Source organism: Salvelinus sp. IW2-2015, linkage group LG12 (assembly GCF_002910315.2).
Source record: "Salvelinus sp. IW2-2015 linkage group LG12, ASM291031v2, whole genome shotgun sequence".
In the NCBI taxonomy this organism is placed as follows: domain Eukaryota; kingdom Metazoa; phylum Chordata; class Actinopteri; order Salmoniformes; family Salmonidae; genus Salvelinus; species Salvelinus sp. IW2-2015.
Window position 1 is genome coordinate 5,512,289 of NC_036852.1, and position 16,981 is coordinate 5,529,269.

Consider the following 16,981-nt stretch of genomic DNA (forward strand, 5'->3'; position numbering starts at 1 on the left):
TGTTTTTGTACTATGAAGTATCAGGAACGAGATTAGAACCTCGTCTTAGAGACCAAACTGAACGATAATTTATAGCGAATGCTATCTGGCTATGGGATACTCCTCTCAAGTAAAAGTCTTTCTTTGTGAACTGTTCCTAAGATTTGTGGTTCGTCATGTAAGTTGAGAGGGGTGTATCTTGGCTATAAAATATCTTTGTATTCTACTGTAGAGACTCTCAGGATTCATTAGACACTGAATTGATCTGAGAGTCAAAGGGCTATTGTAAAGCTCACATTATTAAAGATGAAGTTTAAGTATAACTCTGACTGGTGTGTGGTTTGTAACTCTCCTCATTTGGTAATACAGGAAATTGCCACAACACCTGTCACTAAATGTGTTTCACAAACTCGGTTCCACGTTTTGTTTTTTTCCCTAGCACTACACAGCAGATTCAAATAATCAAAGCTTAAATGAGTTAATTATTTGAATCAGCTGTGTAGTGCTAGGGCAAAAAAAAAAAACATGCACCCCCTGAGGTCCCCAGGAGTTTGGGAAACACTGCTAATAGCTCATACACTTCACATGGAGCCAAGAAATCACAAGACAACAATAGTTTGATAAATTACAGTGCAAATTATCAAGTTTCACGGTTGTCCATTAGCAGAAAAACTGCTTATACTTGCCTGTCAACAACATGCGTGTCCTAAAAGGCTCGCATGATGCAATCAGACCTGTAGTAGGCATGTCACTGCCTTTACAAAATAATATATTGTGCTCACAAATCTCAATACAGGTTAAATACATTTTTTGGGTAAAAAAAATTAAAAGTAAATCTTAGAAAAACAGGTGAAATAAATATATTTTATTATTTTCATTGTCATCATAATTATTAACACATCAAAGTGCCAACAGACTGACAGTCTCCCAACCCTTTTCCATCAAGATGTCTCCTCTCTTCAGCATTCATTTAGAGGAGTCAATAGGCCTTAGCCTGGTCCCAGATCTATTCTTGTTTACTCCATTGCTGTCATTTGACAAGCCAAACAATGAGTGACATGGGATTAGCATGATGGCACAGACAGACTGGCACTCAGGCTAAAACCAATGGGCCTCCCACCACCATTGTACCTCTCTCAGGATCCAACCATGCATAAAATCTTCCATTTAAAAATAAAAAATATATATTAAAAAAATTATGCATACCACTGATATACAGTTCTGATATAAACAGGCTTATTGGTCACAAACCAAATGGAATTATAAACATGGCTTCTTTTACAATACACAGAAAACAAATGTGAGGGATATAAGTGTAATCTTTCTTTTTAAAAAAGGGGCACATTTTTCAAATGTATACATTTGTACATTTTTTTTCTTCTTCAACTATATTTTTTTACAGTCCGAATGCGCAAGGCATTTTGGGCACCCCCAGTGTCCTTTGAGCACAAATTGCAGTACACACAGTCAAGCACACACACACACACACACGATTGAAGTGCTTACAGCACCCTGGAGTGGTAGCAGTTGCTTATAAAAGCACATATTGGACCATATTGGTATAGTCTGTCTGTATCTTGTTGCTTTTCAAGAAGAAGCAGGGGAATATCATATGTATTTCAGTTCACTGCCTATTACTTTAAGTCTTTCCCGAATCCCAAACCCACCTGTCCAATCCTCTCAGATCTACACAAGTAAAGAGCAGGGGCCAGGGATTGATTGGTTTGGGATTCAGGCCTCGTCTACCATTCACTACTATCACTAACTAACAGTCCCTCTGAGTGGGGATGTGAAATTAAACCAAATGGAGGACAGCCACCCAGTCTGTGTTCAGTTTGAATAGACTTCTCATTTCAACAGGGGAGTGTTAATCCATAATGGTGAATGAGGCCACCTGGTGGCGAGAATGAAACATTACATTCCTGACTAAGATCCTTGTGCAACTCAACCAGACATTCACATACAACACGCACACACATCCGCTCACACCCACATACACAGAAGCAAAAGTATTACAATCAGTGTAAAAAATCTGAAGTCTTAAAAAATGTGCAAAAAAGGTCATCGCTAACAGAAACAACACAAGACAGTCTATGCTCAACAGAGTAGAAGTCCGTCGTCCAATGAGTAACCTTGAAGAAGCGAGCGGTAGAGAACGCATTATGTACCAGTTTTAAATAGTGCATATGGCGTCATTATTTATGTTGACAGTTGATCTCAGCGAGTCCCAGTGCCAATGGAAATGTTCTGTTTCATTTTTACAGGCAATGCAGGAGGGTAAGGAAGGGGTCTAACTTCTTGGGGACCAGCTTAGCTGATGATAACACGCACGGTCGCTATTTTGCTTCTCAGACTAAAAGCAAACAGAGTCCAGAACAGTGGAGTCAATGACAATWATTTTTCTTAACCAGCTTAACAAGCACTTCTTCAGCGGGCGAGAGAGACTGGATTTAGTACCTATGGTTGAGGGGGAGTTAATGCCTAGGTGATAGGAGAAATGCTCGATCATATTTCAGGCTAGTTGATCAGTAGGTTTCCTGAACTCCTCACACAAAAGAGCTTGTGTTTCCATACCGTGAGTACATAGGTACCATAGGGGTTAGCTTACAGGCAATGACAACAACACCCCCTGGAGTCAAATAGACAGCCACTTCCATCACTAATTTAAAAAAGGATGACATCGTCATCCAATACCTAMCCTACTGCATCTAGAAAATAAGGGTAAAACATATCTGACATTCACTGTGCCAAGCAGCACAAAACAGTTAGCACTGCTGTGATTTTAGATAAGTCTACTTGTTAGTAATGTTGAGGTGTGGCTGAGTACAGCARTGAAACCAGGGATTGACATCTGGAAGAAAWGTCTGAGTATTCTCATGCAAACTATTTCAGGTACTCGAGTACAAGCACAAAACAGGGCTGCTGGCGAAACCATCTTGCGGTATGCTATCGATTGCTTCAATTCATGTTTTTCTACGATATATTTTCAGTGCACTTGACACACTCCAAACAATAAAACACAGAGTTTGAAATGTTGTCATTTGAACCTGCTAAATAGTTGCATTTGCAAATTTCCAATGCAAATCTAGAATTGAGTACTCGAGCCCACCCCCAACTGAAACATACTGAAAACTGCTCTGGTGTGTGTGCGCATGCTAAAGGAGTGTTTGAGAGGAGCAGTGTGTGAGACTTGACACAGCATATACTACTACAACATACCAGTACTTTATTTCGTAAGGCATTGTAGGGCAAGAGGGCATTATAGTACCAGATGGTATCCAACACTGTGGAGTATAACTGAGTATTCACCAGTACTGTCGAGTATTGATATTGGCATAATTGCAGAGCTTTTTGCTGAGTACTGTTCAGTGCAGTAGTATCTTAGTCAAGATGTAAACTGGCTATCATAGAGAGTGCTTCAGCACAAAGCAGTACCTGATAACATACAGTATGCCTACAACTGAGTAACAAGCATCCTAATTGGCTAGCGGTTCTCCACTCTTCCTGTTTTAAAACGCCATAATGTACCTTTGACCAATCAACTAAGGCCTGCCTAAACTTTAGGCAATCAACTGGCCTCATAGTACCACACGGCCAATCACAGAGTTCAGATACATTTCTGTTAAGAACTGAAGCACCAAACCCATTATGATGAGCACTCTAGGTTTCTGCTTTGGTGTGTCTCGATTGTATCTGATCTGGGGTCAGTAAGAGACCTATGACCCCTGGTGAAGAGAAGGCAGAGAACATGTGCCAACAACACTTGGATATGATCCGAACCGTAAGTAGGCTGGTACTCGTCTGCATACTGAAAACGTTTCAACTACACATGTTCCTACACGGCTAAAAAAAAAGGCACACGGCAAAGAACAAAAGGCTGGGAGGGGATTTGACAACAGACCCTGACAGACAGGCGACCTGACTGACACAGCAGACAAGACAGGCGGACACTCACAATTGTCGCGGGACAGACTGAAGTAAAGCGAGGGATCCTAGCAACAAAAGCATTTTTTCAGCATCGAGAGAATGTCTACAGTATAAGTAAGAAGAATCGTTGAGTTCTGGGTGTTTCTACTGTGAATGTGCAAGTGAGGGGGGAGCAACGTAGGCAGCAGTGTGACAGGAAGCGGGGGGGGGGGGGGGGGGGGTTCTCCTCACCCGGTGTTCTGGTTGTGGATTCGATAGCAGCGTGCTATGGGTTTTCAGCTGTACATTCTGGGTCGAGTCAGGACCACACTAGGGGTGCGTTCAGCAGGACACAACGTTGTGCAACGCTCAGATCGATATAGCATGTAGAACAAACCTTCCTCTAAGACATGTAGAATAAGGAACCGTTTCGGCTCCAGTCATGCCACTTCTATCTGCAATGTGTTCCACAACGCTTGCCTACTAAACYTGGCCCAGATTATCATGATCATCACCTCAAATCTCCACTAAGGTCCAGATCAGAAACACCGACGTTGACTCAGTGAGCTAAGTGCGGAGTGACTGAGTCCCACTCCACAATCAAAAGCAGGAGATATTAATCATAAAAACATTTTCAAAAAAGGTTATTTTGTCATCTTGGTTGAGCAACTTACCCTATTTCTGAAATTAAGGTGCAACTTTTTCTCTAAATGAGTTCTATCATTAATTCCTGCTTGCCAGTCTCCTAAAAACAGAGACGCAGGAGTTGTAGTCCCCACCGCTACCCACCTCATCCAATCACCAGATGGATACCTCCCACCAAGTCCTCTCTGGTCCAATGGGAGCTTTCTGTCTGGAGCTGGGAGGGTGGAGTCAGAGAATCATCTAAGGACATCTCTGGCAGTTCAGGGGTCAGAGGTCAGGGGGAAGGGGCTAGTGAACAAAGATGTGCCTCAGAAGGTCGTCGGCCGAGGGCCTCAGCTTGGTCTCCACGAAGATGCGCTTGAGGAAGTCGCGGCCATGGTCGGAGACGTGGGCAGGCAGCGAGGGGTTGGTGGGCTGGGTGGCGATCTTAAAGATGGCCGCCATGGCRTCGAACTCGGCCCAGGGGGGCCGCTGGGTCAGCATCTCTACCACCGTACAACCCACACTCCTGGAGAGGACACCACTGACATTAGCCAACAGCATCATTCTCATCATCAACAGTTGACATGACATCCCACCAGAGGAGGCTGGTGGGAGGAGCTATAGGAGGACAGGCTCATTGTAATGGCTGGAATGGAATCAATGGAATGGTACCAAACATATTGATACACCGCTCCATTAATTCCATTCCAGACATTAAAATGAGCTCGTCCTCCTATAGCTCCTCCCACCAGCCTCCACAGCATCCCACTCAACACATCAAGATCGTTATTGGTTCTCATCTCACCAAGATTTACATGACAAAAAKAGGGAGACACTTTTTCTCAGTGGCTGTTACACTCGTCTACCATAGCCTCCTTTCCAGATCCCCTCTCCTTTCTGACCACTAATTTAAAGAGACTTCATTGAAAATCATATGAAACCTCTTAAAAGGTGCAGTTCTGTTATGATATTTCCACACTATGAGGTCAAAATAACAGTCTGAAATTGTACAAATTATAATGAGCTTTTGGTGTAAGAGCTGWTTGAAAAAAATGCCTGGAATTTCAGCCTGTTCAGGTGGGATGGTACTTTTGGCCCACATGACAATGGGATCTGATTATAATAGACCAATGACTGGTCATCTGGGTAAGGGGGTGGGCTCTATACCATCCTATTAGCCAATCAGGGGTGTGTATACAAATATCTTCAAATGTGTGTTCCCTAACGCCCACACGATCAGACAGAGCAAGGGCGAAGGGAAACTCAGGGAAATACATTATTAAAAAAATTATGAGTTATTTTCATTAACTTTTAGCCATACAGTGATTATAAAAAAAATAAATACAAAGACTTCATGTGGGCTTTAAGTCTTAGCCCGTGGTTTGAAAGAGGAGACAAGGAGGTGGAAACTATTTTGCTGGTAAGTCTGCCTTTGTAATAATCAGTCTTACCAGATATCAGCCTTCCTGCCATAGCCCTCTCCACTGATCACCTCTGGGCTCATCCAGTAGGGAGTACCAGTCACMGACTTGATCCCTGTTCCTGACAGACAGATGGTCTGTAGCCGCCTGCTCGCCCCAAAGTCCCCCAGCTTCACGTTTCCCACAGAGTCCCGCAAAATGTTGGCCCCTGGAAAAAGAGGGAAGGACAGGAAGAGGTAAGGAGGTGGTGTAGGTACATTCTCTCATAAGAAACTACATTACCCAGAAGGCACTGCTTGAGTTACAGCAATGTTCCCCTCAATACCCATCAACATTCTGTCATAAGCACTACATGAACCAGAACATGGGCCCAGAACGCRGAGTCATGATAATGGTCCTTCCTATCGGAATCAGCAACATTTTACTCCAATATTCCATCCATTTATCCCCCTCTCCTTCCGTACCTTTGATGTCTCTGTGGACGATCATGTTGCTGTGGAGGTAGGACACTCCCTCCAGGATCTGATGGGTGTACCGACGCGTCACATTTTCCGTCAAGGCCCCGTACGACTTCAGCTGGTCTTTGATGGAGCCCTGGGGACAGAGGGTGACCATATGGGAGTTAAAGCAACCGGCGGGTCCGTTCCAGGTCATCCGTGAAACTTCACTGAAACAAACAACCTGGAACGCAGCCTACATCGCCACACTGGTGGACGGAGACAGGTTTGAGTTGGTCTAAGTCCAGTTAATCAACCGTATACACAAACACACACTTACCCCGGGCATGTACTCCATAAAGATGGACAGAGTTCTCTCGTTGGAGTCTCGTAGACAGCCGTAGTACTGGACGATCCGTTCATGGCACAAGTTCTTCAGTAACTGGATCTCACACTCCAGGGCACTGACCTCCTGCAGATAGACAAGATATGTTGAGTACACAGAGTACACAACTCTCGACCACACACAATCTCTGTTCCACTCACCTTGCTGGTCTCGGGACTCTCTGGGTCAAACTGGACCTGTTTAACAGCCAGCTCTCTGCCAGTGTCTGCATCGTAGCACAGGAAGACTCGGCCAAATGCACCTTGACCCAGCAGCTTACCTAGCCGCCAGTTCGTAGGGGCACGTGGAGCTGGACAGACATGGGGSAAATCAATCAGGTCATTTGTGTGCGTTTATAAGATATACGCTGGTTGCAAAGTGCTTAGCAGCTACCTGGCCAGACCAGCTATCCTTCGACCACCAAAGTATTCTTCTCTACATTCTCAATCTCTCCCACCCCTCCCTATTCTCTCCCTCCATCCAGCTCTACTCACAGCGGCTGGGTGGGCTGATGTCCATAACGGAGAGGGTGGGGTTGGGCTCGATGTCGCTGCCCCTGCGTCTGCGGCCCCCGGGCTCCTCCAGGTCTGGGGTGAATATGCTGCTGCCACTGCTGGTGCTGGGAGACTGCTCTGTGGGGCTGAAACTGACCGGGGAATGGAAACCGTGGACCTGGGTCCGCCGCGCTCGAGGGAACGTCTTKCGCCCTGCAGGGGAGGATGGGAGAGGGAGAATGAAGGTAAACAACAATAGTTTTCTGTGATACTCTAAAATACAGAATCAGACTCTGGACACCCGGATTTAAGGTTGACTTGAATATGACTTTTGTTTTAGAGATTGTCTGTTTTTGTTTGTTCCCTCACCATCACTGTAGTCCTGAAGGCCAAAGGAAATGTGGTATCGCCGTGGGTAAGTGCCCCCTTTCCCCGACTTCTCAAACACTGGGATATCATACTCTGGGTAAACTTGGTGGTTGTCTGGGTAGCTCTGTGCCCGGGGCATACGTGACTTAGGATAGTTATCACTGCAAGGAAATACAGGAGGAATACATGCTTTAAAAACAGTTTGATTCAGAAGATGAAGTGTTGAAGGTTACCACAACGCATGCTGGCTATGTGGTTCTTAGCTGGATGTTCACGACTCACCTGTCCAGTGGGCTGTCCAGTGAGGGACAACTCCCCGATGCAGAGTTCTCTGGACTGCTCATTGACAGAGGGTCCAGCATCTAGAACYGAGAGATTGAGTTTGTCTCTGCTGTCATTTGTCATACTCTGAACATGTTAATAAAAATGTTCATAACAGTGGTAATGAAGGACAGTTAGGAGTAGGCAAGAGTGTTGGGACTAGGCCTTAGTATGACTTTTCCTAATCTGGGCCCGTCTCCATCTTTCCCCAGTCTCGGAGGTGAGGTCATAGAGATAGATGACTCATCTTTGTATCTGTGCCATTATGAGGTCTGTGAGAGCATGGGCATCGCCATTGAGGCCATCTCCATTTTAAAGTAGTCCATTTTCTTCTTTTGTGTATAAAAAAAAAAAGAAGAAGAGTGAAGCTAATATTTGTGATTTACCACCACCTGCAGTGCTGGAGTCCTGGACAAAATCGTGTGTCACTCATTTATTACAGCCCCTAGATGGCAGTGATGTAGCTTAAAAGCCATTTGCAAACCATAGGCAACCCAATTTGAAGACGACGACGCTCTGATTGGCTGATCGCTCCCAACCCATAGGAATCCCCAAACAGTTGACTACTTTAAAAATGGTGGAAGCCCTAAATGGCAATGTCAATGCTAAAACGGGTTAGATGGATAGAGAGTCCTCTATCCATCTCTATAGGTGAGGTTACCTGGTCCATGCTTTCTGGAATGAACTCTCCCTCGCTGTTAATGCTGGTGAAGGAGCCGTTTCTGGCCACCTGCTGGAGGGCATCGGGAATGTAGCCTGGAGGGGGYGAGCTGCGGTCCCCGGAGTGGGACCCTGGATGAAAGAGAATTACATACATTTCTAGCTGAAGACTTACTACCAGACTGGTGGTGAAAGACAATGTGTTTTGGATGTGTCTAATGTCATGAAGCAAATGGATTTGGAGAAAGAAAGAAATGGAAAGTATTTACTAGTAGGACAATTTCGCAGATGAATTAATTAATTACACACACACAGATATAGTTGTCATTGAAAACACCACAGAGTTGATGACCCACCTATCAAAGCCAGCATGCTTTTATTYTCTGTGGCCCTGAAGCGGGTGTTGTCCAGGTCTTCGTGTGGGGGCAGCAGGTCCATGCTGGACGTGGAGGTCTGAGAGGAGGAATTAAACACCATCCATATCAAAACAGCTTTACTATACAAATGTTTCTTTTACAGAATAAAACAATGCTGTTATGTCAGCTTAAACAAAGGTCTTATGATGATTCATTCAAGTAAATACTCCAGGAAGTGTGCTGAGCATAGTGAGCTGTTGATGGGTCAATCAGCCAGTACAGTAGTATGCTATGGATTGTGTGTGATTCCCTACAGTCACTGTGCTGTGATATGATATGATATGATCTGGGCCCGTATCCACAAAGCACCTCAGAGTAGAAGTAATGATCTAGGATCTGTCCACATAATCTTATTCATTATTATCTAAAAGGCTAAACTGATCCTAGATCAGCACTCCAACTCTGTGATGCTTTGTGAATATGGGCCGTGAACTGCCTGGTCCTTACCTGAGAGGAGGCCTGGAGCACCAGGAGGATCTTCAGGCTCTTCATGTGGACGCTGCGATCCAGCAGCTCCACGGCCTTGTCCAGGTCATCCTGAGTGGTCAGAGGAATCACCAGCTGGGAGGGAGGAGGGGAGAGAACCACAGAGAGGGGAAACAGACAGACTGGATTAGAAGGAGAGGAAGAAATGAGAGCAAAACGGCAGGAAGAGAAGGAAGTGAAAGAGAAAAGAAAAGGTATTGGTAGTTTATCTCAGAACAATTAATTATCTRGCTCACACACATGTTGAGGATTGGCTTTTGGTGCTTATTTGACTGCCAGAAACCAACACTGTGACTAGGGGCTGGGCTATATGGACCAAATATCATATCACGGTATTTACAAAATATTGGACGGTATTTTATGTTATGAATAATAAGTTCTACATTTGCTTTATGACCCTAGTGTGGCAACACATACATCCTAAGTGATTTCAATGTGTCTTTCTCCAATCTGATGGTTTTATAGTGTTCAATTCAACCAAAAATCATGTCCTGCATTTTAATCCATTTCTGTATTTCTTGCACTCATTTGAGATCTCCACTGTCACGTAGGGCTGCACAATATGGGCAAACAATCTAGGCTTTATTTTTAACCAAATGTTGCAAAACAAAAAACATTTCTCATAAGAAACTAGCTCCCTGGTATACAGAAAATACCCGAGCTCTGAAGCACCTTCCAGAAAATTGGAATGGAAATGGCGCCACACCAAACTGGAAGTCTTCCGACTAGCTTGGAAAGACAGTACCGTGCAGTATCGAAGAGCCCTCACTGCTGCTCGATCAGCCTATTTTGCCAACTTAATTGAGGAAAATAAGAACAATCCAAAATGTATTTTTGATACTGTCGCAAAGCTAACTAAAAAGCAGCATTCCCCAAGTGAGGATGGCTTTCACTTCAGCAGTGATAAATTCCTGAACTTCTTTGAGGAAAAGATCATGATCATTAGAAAGCAAATTACGGACTCCTCTTTAAATCTGCGTATTCCTCCAAAGCTCAGTTGTCCTGAGTCTGCACAACTCTGCCAGGACCTAGGATCAAGGGAGACACCCACGTTTTTTAATACTCCATCTCCTGACACATTGATGAAAATAATCATGGCCCTTAAACCTTCAAGCTACATACTGGACCCTAATCCAACTAAACTACTGAAAGAGCTGCTTCCTGCGCTTGACCCTCCTATGTTGAACATAATAAACAGCTCCCTATCCACTGGATGTGTACCAAACTCACTAAAAGTGGCAGTAATAAAGCCTCTCTTGAAAAAGCCAAACCTTGACCCAGAAAATATAAAAAACTATCAGCCTATATCGAATCTCCCATTCCTATCAACATTTTTAGAAAAAGCTGTTGCGCAGCAACTCACTGCCTTCCTGAAGACAAACAATGTATACAAAACGCTTCAGTCTGGTTTTAGACCCCATCACAGCACTGAGACTGCACTWGTGAAGGTGGTAAATTACCTTTTAATGGCYTCAGACCGAGGCTCTGCAACTGTCCTCGTGCGCCTAGACCTAAGTGCTGCTTTTGATACCGTCGATCACCACATTCTTTTGGAGAGATTAGAAACCCAAATTGGTCTACACGGACAAGTTCTGGCCTAGTCTCTGTGGATGGTTTGTCCTCTGACAAAACAAGGGTAAATGTCGGTATTCTTCAAGGCTCCGTTTTAGTACCACTATTGTTTTCACTATATATTTTACCTCTTGGTGATGTCATTCGGAAACATAATGTTAACTTTCACTGCTATGCGGACGACACACAGCTGTACATTTCGATGAAACGTGGTGAAGCCCCAAAATTGCCCTCCCTGGAAGCCTGTGTTTCAGACATAAGGAAGTGGATGGCGGCAAATGTTCTACTTTTAAACCCGTACAAAACAGAGATGCTAGTTCTAGTTCTAGGTCCCAAGAAACAATGAGATCTTCTGTTGAATCTGACAATTAATCTTGATGGTTATACAGTCGTCTCAAATAAAACTGAAGGACCACGGCGTTACTCTGGACCCTGATCTCTCTTTTGACGAACATATCAAGACTGTTTCAAGGACAGCTTTTTCCATCTACGTAACATTGCAAAAATCTGAAACTTTCTGTCCAAAAATGATGCAGAAAAATGTATCCATGCTTTTGTCACTTCTAGGTTAGACTACTGCAATGCTCTACTTTCCGGCTACCCGGATAAAGCACTAAATAAACTTCAGTTTGTGCTAAATACGGCTGCTAGAATCCTGACTAGAACCAAAAAATTTGATCATATTACTCCAGTGCTAGCCTCCCTACACTGGCTTCCTGTTAAGGCAAGGGCTGATTTCAAGGTTTTACTGCTAACCTACACTGGGATTCTCTGCCTCTAAACCTATTACAGGGACTGAGTCACTGGCTTACTGGTGCTCTTCCATGCCGTCCCTAGGAGGGGTGCGTCACTAACGTGATCTTCCTGTCCGGGTTGGCCCCCGCCCCCCTCCTGGYTTGTGCCGTGGGGGAGATCTTCGTGGGCTATACTCGACCTTGTCTCAGGATGGTAAGTTGCTGGTTGAAGAGATCCTTCTAGTGGTGTAGGGGCTATGCTTTGGCAAAGTGGTTGAGGTTATATCCTGCCTGTTTGGCCCTGTCCGGGGGTTACGTCGGACGGGCCAGTGTCTCCCGAACCCTCCTGTCTCAATGCGTCGTTTATGTGTCGGGGGGCTAGGGTCAGTCTGTTATATCTGGAGTATTTATCCGGTGGCCTGTGTTTATTTAAGTCTCTCTCTCTCTCCCTGAGGCCAAGGACCATGCTTCAGGACTGACCTGTTGCACCCTCTACAACCACTGTGATTATTATTATCTTACCCTGCTGGTCATCTATGAACATTTGAACATCTTTGCCATGTTCAATGGACGTTACACACGGCGTATCACAAACCAAATATTCAAATACCGTTATAGAAGGTCAAGTTGAAACCCAAAGTCTGTACATCAATCTGTACATCAGTCTGTACATCAATACAGGTCTATTGTAAAATATGGTATACAGCCCAGCCCCACTGTGACTTTGGTATACAGCCCAGCCCCACTGTGACTTGGTGATGATGTTATCGTGATATGTACCTCATTGTTGGTGTAATGCAGGTCCATGGCCTGACCGAAGGCCACTTTGGCTTTGTTCCCCAGGTCATCAAGCCTGACTGGGCGAAAGAACTGCAAGATCCTCTTCTCCCCTTTGTACTCAAACTTCACTCGCACATTGTTCTGTATAAACACACACACTGAGAGATCAGCATTCATGAGAGGAAAGGGGATGAGGAAGAGAAATGCCATTTATTGTATTGAGACRATTCGCTGATGAGTGCCAAGTGGACAGACCTGATTTTTGGGTGAAGAGGCCTTGGGTTTGCCCAGGTCAGATAGGGTCATGGCAGGGCGGCTAGAGCGGTGCAGTTCGGCCAGGTCCTGCATTATAGAGTTCAGCGCCTCCGTTCGTCGTTTGGGGAGATAGAAAGTAAGAAAGAAAACACAGAATAGAAGCCATAGAACAGAGAGTATTGCAAAGCATTCCCAGGGCACCTTAGATGATCAGATATGGCCTAATGTCATGACAGTTCAGATGTATTACAACTGTGTCTATGTGTTGGGAGGAAGTGTGAGGAGGATGTACATACTCATCTTGACACGTTGATTCACCCAGGAGCTCCAGGAGAGAGATTCTCCCTCAAAGGGGTTCCTTTCTCCTGTAAAATCTGAGTATTGCACACCAACAGAATTAGTCACTCACTAGCAAGCGGATTCAACCAAGAATCACTGCATTGCTAGCTAAATATAGTTTACATTGGGTCGTGCATTTAATTTCATTCACTTTTGACCGCGTCACCTTTTTCATTTGAATGAAACACATCACATATATATATACAGTGGGGCAAAAAAGTATAGTCACCACCAATTGTGCAAGTTCTCCCACTTAAAAAGATGAGAGGCCTGTAATTTCATCATAGGTCACTTCAACTATGACAGACAAATTAGAAGAAAAATCCGAAATCACATTGTAGGATTTTTTATGAATTTATTTGCAATTATGGTGGAAAATAAGTATTTGGTCACCTACAAACAAGCAAGAATTTCTGGCTTCTCACAGACCTGTAATTCCTTCTTTAGAGGCTCCTCTAGTTCACTCGTAACCTGTATAATGGAACCTGTTTGAACTTGTCATCAAGTATAAAAGACATGTCCACAACCTCAAACAGTCACACTCCAGAACTCCACTATGCAAGCCAAAGAGCTGTCAAAGGACACCAGAAAAAAATTGTAGACTGCACCAGGCTGGGAGACTGAATCTGCAATAGGTAGAGCAGCTTGGTTTGAAGAAATACACTGTGGAGCAATATTAGGGAAATGGAAGACATCGAACTGAAATCTCCCTCGATCTGGGGCTCACAGCAAGATCTCACCCGTGGGGTCAAATGATCACAAGAACGGTGAGCAAAAATCCAGAACCGGGGGGACTAGTGAATGACCTGCAGAAGCGGACCAAAGTAACAAAGCCTACCATCAGTAACACAACTACGCCGCGAGGGACTCAAATCCTGCAGTGCCGACGTGTCCTGCTTAAGCCAGTACATGTCCAGGCCCGTGTGAAGTTTGCTAGAGAGCATTGGATGATCCAGAAGAAGATTGGGAGAATGTCATATGGTCAGATGAAACCAAAATATAATTTTTGGGAAAACTCACATCGTGGTGTTTGAGGACAAAGAATGCTGAGTTGCATCCAAAGAACACCATACTACTGTGAAGCATGGGTGGAAACATCATGCTTTGGGGCGGTTTTTCTGCAAAGGACCAGGACGACTGCTCGTGTAAAATAGAAAGAATGGGGCATGTATTCGTGAGATTTTGAGTGAAAACTCCTTCCATCAGCAAGGGCATTGAAGATGAAACGTGGCTGGGTTCAGCATGACAATACCAAACAAACGCCCGGGACGAAGGAGTGCTTCGTAAGAAGCATTATGTCCTGGAGTGCCTAGCCAGTCTCCACTCAACCATAGAAAATCTTTGGAGGAGTTGAAAGTCCGTGTTGCCAGCAACAGCCCCAAATCACTGCTCTAGAGGAGATCTGCATGAGGAATGGGCCAAAATACCAGCAACAGTGTGAAAACCTTGTGAAGACTTACAGAAACACATTTGACCTCTGTCATTGCCAACAAAGGGTATATAAAGGGTATATGAGATAAACTTTTGTTATTGACCAAATACTTATTTTCCACCATAATTTGCAAATAAATTCATAAAAAATCCTACAATGTGATTTTCAGGATTTTTTTCCTAATTTTGTCTGTCATAGTTGAAGTGTACCTATGATGAAAATTACAGGCCTCTCTCATCTTTTTAAGTGGGAGAACTTGCACAATTGGTGGCTGACTAAATACTTTTTTTGCCCCACTGTATATCTATGATTGACATGACACCCACCCTGTATTCAAGAGTATGCTGTGTAACAATTGGTACCCCTCTCATATACCGAATAAAAATATAAAACGCAACATGTAGTGTTGGTTACATGTTTCATGAACTGAAATAAAAGATCCCAGAACTGTTCCATTCGCACAAAAAACATTTCTCTCAAATGTTGTGCACAAATTTGTTTACATCCTTGTTAGTGAGCATTTCTCCTTTGCCAAGATAATCCATCCACCTGACAAGTGTGGCATATCAAGCAGTTATGTCACAACACAATGCCACAGATTTCTCAAGATTTGAAGGAGCGTGCAATTGGCATGCTAACTGCAGGAATGTCAACCATAAGCCGCCTCCAATGTCATTTTAGAGAATTTGGCAGTACGTCCAACCAGCCTCACAACCGCACGCCATGTGTAATCACGCCAGCCCAGGACCTCCACATCCAGCTTCTTCAACTGCGGGATCGTCTGAGACCGGCCATCGGGACTTGCTGATGAAACTGGGGAGTATCTGTCTAATTCTGATTGGGTGGGCCTGGCTAACAAGTGGGTGGACCTATCTTAAAAAAAAAGAAATGGGCCTCAGGATCTCGTAGCGATATTTTTGTGCATTCAAATTGCCAATCGATCAATTGCAATTGTGTTCGTTGTTCGTAGCTTATGCCTGCCCATACCATAACCCCACCATGTTGACATCAGCAAACCACTCACCCACARGACACCATACACATAGTCTGAGGTTGTGAGGCCGGTTGGACATACTGCCAAATCTCTAAATCAATGTTGGAGGCGGCTTATGGTAGAGAAATTAACATTACATTCTCTGCCAACAAATGTTGAATAAAATTATATTTGATCCTTCAGCTGGTCAAAATTTGAGACAAAATATCCACACGACAGTATTATTAAACAGACATCAAAATGTGGGTCTGTGTGTGTGGCAATCAAAATGTGTTTGCTTATGACCGAAGGCACGTGCACACGATGGAAGTACATGCACACATTCATAATAACAGGTCTTTACATGGTTTTGCATGTGGCAGGTTATAGAAAATTATACTTCAGTAAGTTAGGTAAACAATACTTTCCCTTTGATATTTTAACTAAAATGTTGAGCAGCTGAAGGACCAACCGCACAGACAACCGGTAATYTTCAAATATAATTTTATTCAACATTCTGGCTTGTAAGGAAAATATCCACAATTTTGCTGTACTTTGTTTCAGACTGTATACCAATAATTGGTATCAAAGTCTGATTTATTAGGCAATGTAGGGTGGGGTATGTGCAATTCCACGATAACAGTGTGACAGAGACTTTTTCACATTAAAATGTCAAACAAAAAATAATAATTGCAAAGCTAAACAAACCATAGAACTTAATGCACAATGACTACTTTCAATTTCTACTTAACATTTTACAAAAACACATTTACTTGAAGAACAGTGCAGGTGTAAACTTTGGTAACAGAATGACAGTTTGTGCCATCATTCTGTTACTAAACTTTGCATCTGCACTGTTCTTTAAGTTAATGTGTTTCTGTAAAATGTTAAGTAGAAATTGTTAAAAGTAGCTAACGTTAGTCGTTTCTGAGTCTGACAAATCTGAGTCTGTGTCACTGTTACCTTGTAGTTGCCCGTGTGCAAAATTGGTTCAATTTGAGCACCCCTCTACCTACTAAATGTTTTAGCTTTCTGACCACCTCTACCATTGGCAAATATTTAAAGTGTCATTCAAACCAAATGGGGTGCGGTCAAAAAGTGATTGAAATCAAATGGAACAAACCCATATGAGGCTGTCGTTCAAGGTAGTTAGCAATACAAGCTTATCAAGCTATAACATTCGGATCTATGCCTATGGTCATTATCTCTCTAAACACTTCGATCCAAATCAACATGAGACACCCTAATTTGCTAGCTTGCACAGCTAACTAGTCGGTTCATGACAGAAGTTGACAGCTAGCTAACGTGTTAGTTGGTTATCGACGTAGACATGGATCTGTGTTAGCAAACTGATATTATCTGATTACAATCAACAATTTGCAAACGATGGCTAAC

The 16,981-nt window shown here is 43.6% G+C and overlaps 1 protein-coding gene across 1 annotated transcript; it reads right to left on the minus strand.

The window, feature by feature from the left end:
- Positions 1-829: 829 nt before the first annotated feature.
- Positions 830-12,948, minus strand: map3k2 (mitogen-activated protein kinase kinase kinase 2). The gene is made up of 13 exons (XM_023997879.2): positions 12,843-12,948; positions 12,588-12,728; positions 9,463-9,576; positions 8,956-9,052; positions 8,601-8,731; positions 7,901-7,980; positions 7,619-7,779; positions 7,250-7,462; positions 6,917-7,065; positions 6,711-6,842; positions 6,398-6,527; positions 5,964-6,141; positions 830-5,038 (listed from the first exon to the last, which is right to left on the minus strand). The coding sequence occupies exons 1-13, from the start codon at positions 12,933-12,935 to the stop codon at positions 4,819-4,821; spliced, it is 1,839 nt and encodes a 612-aa protein (XP_023853647.2). The 5' UTR covers positions 12,936-12,948; the 3' UTR covers positions 830-4,818.
- Positions 12,949-16,981: the final 4,033 nt, after the last annotated feature.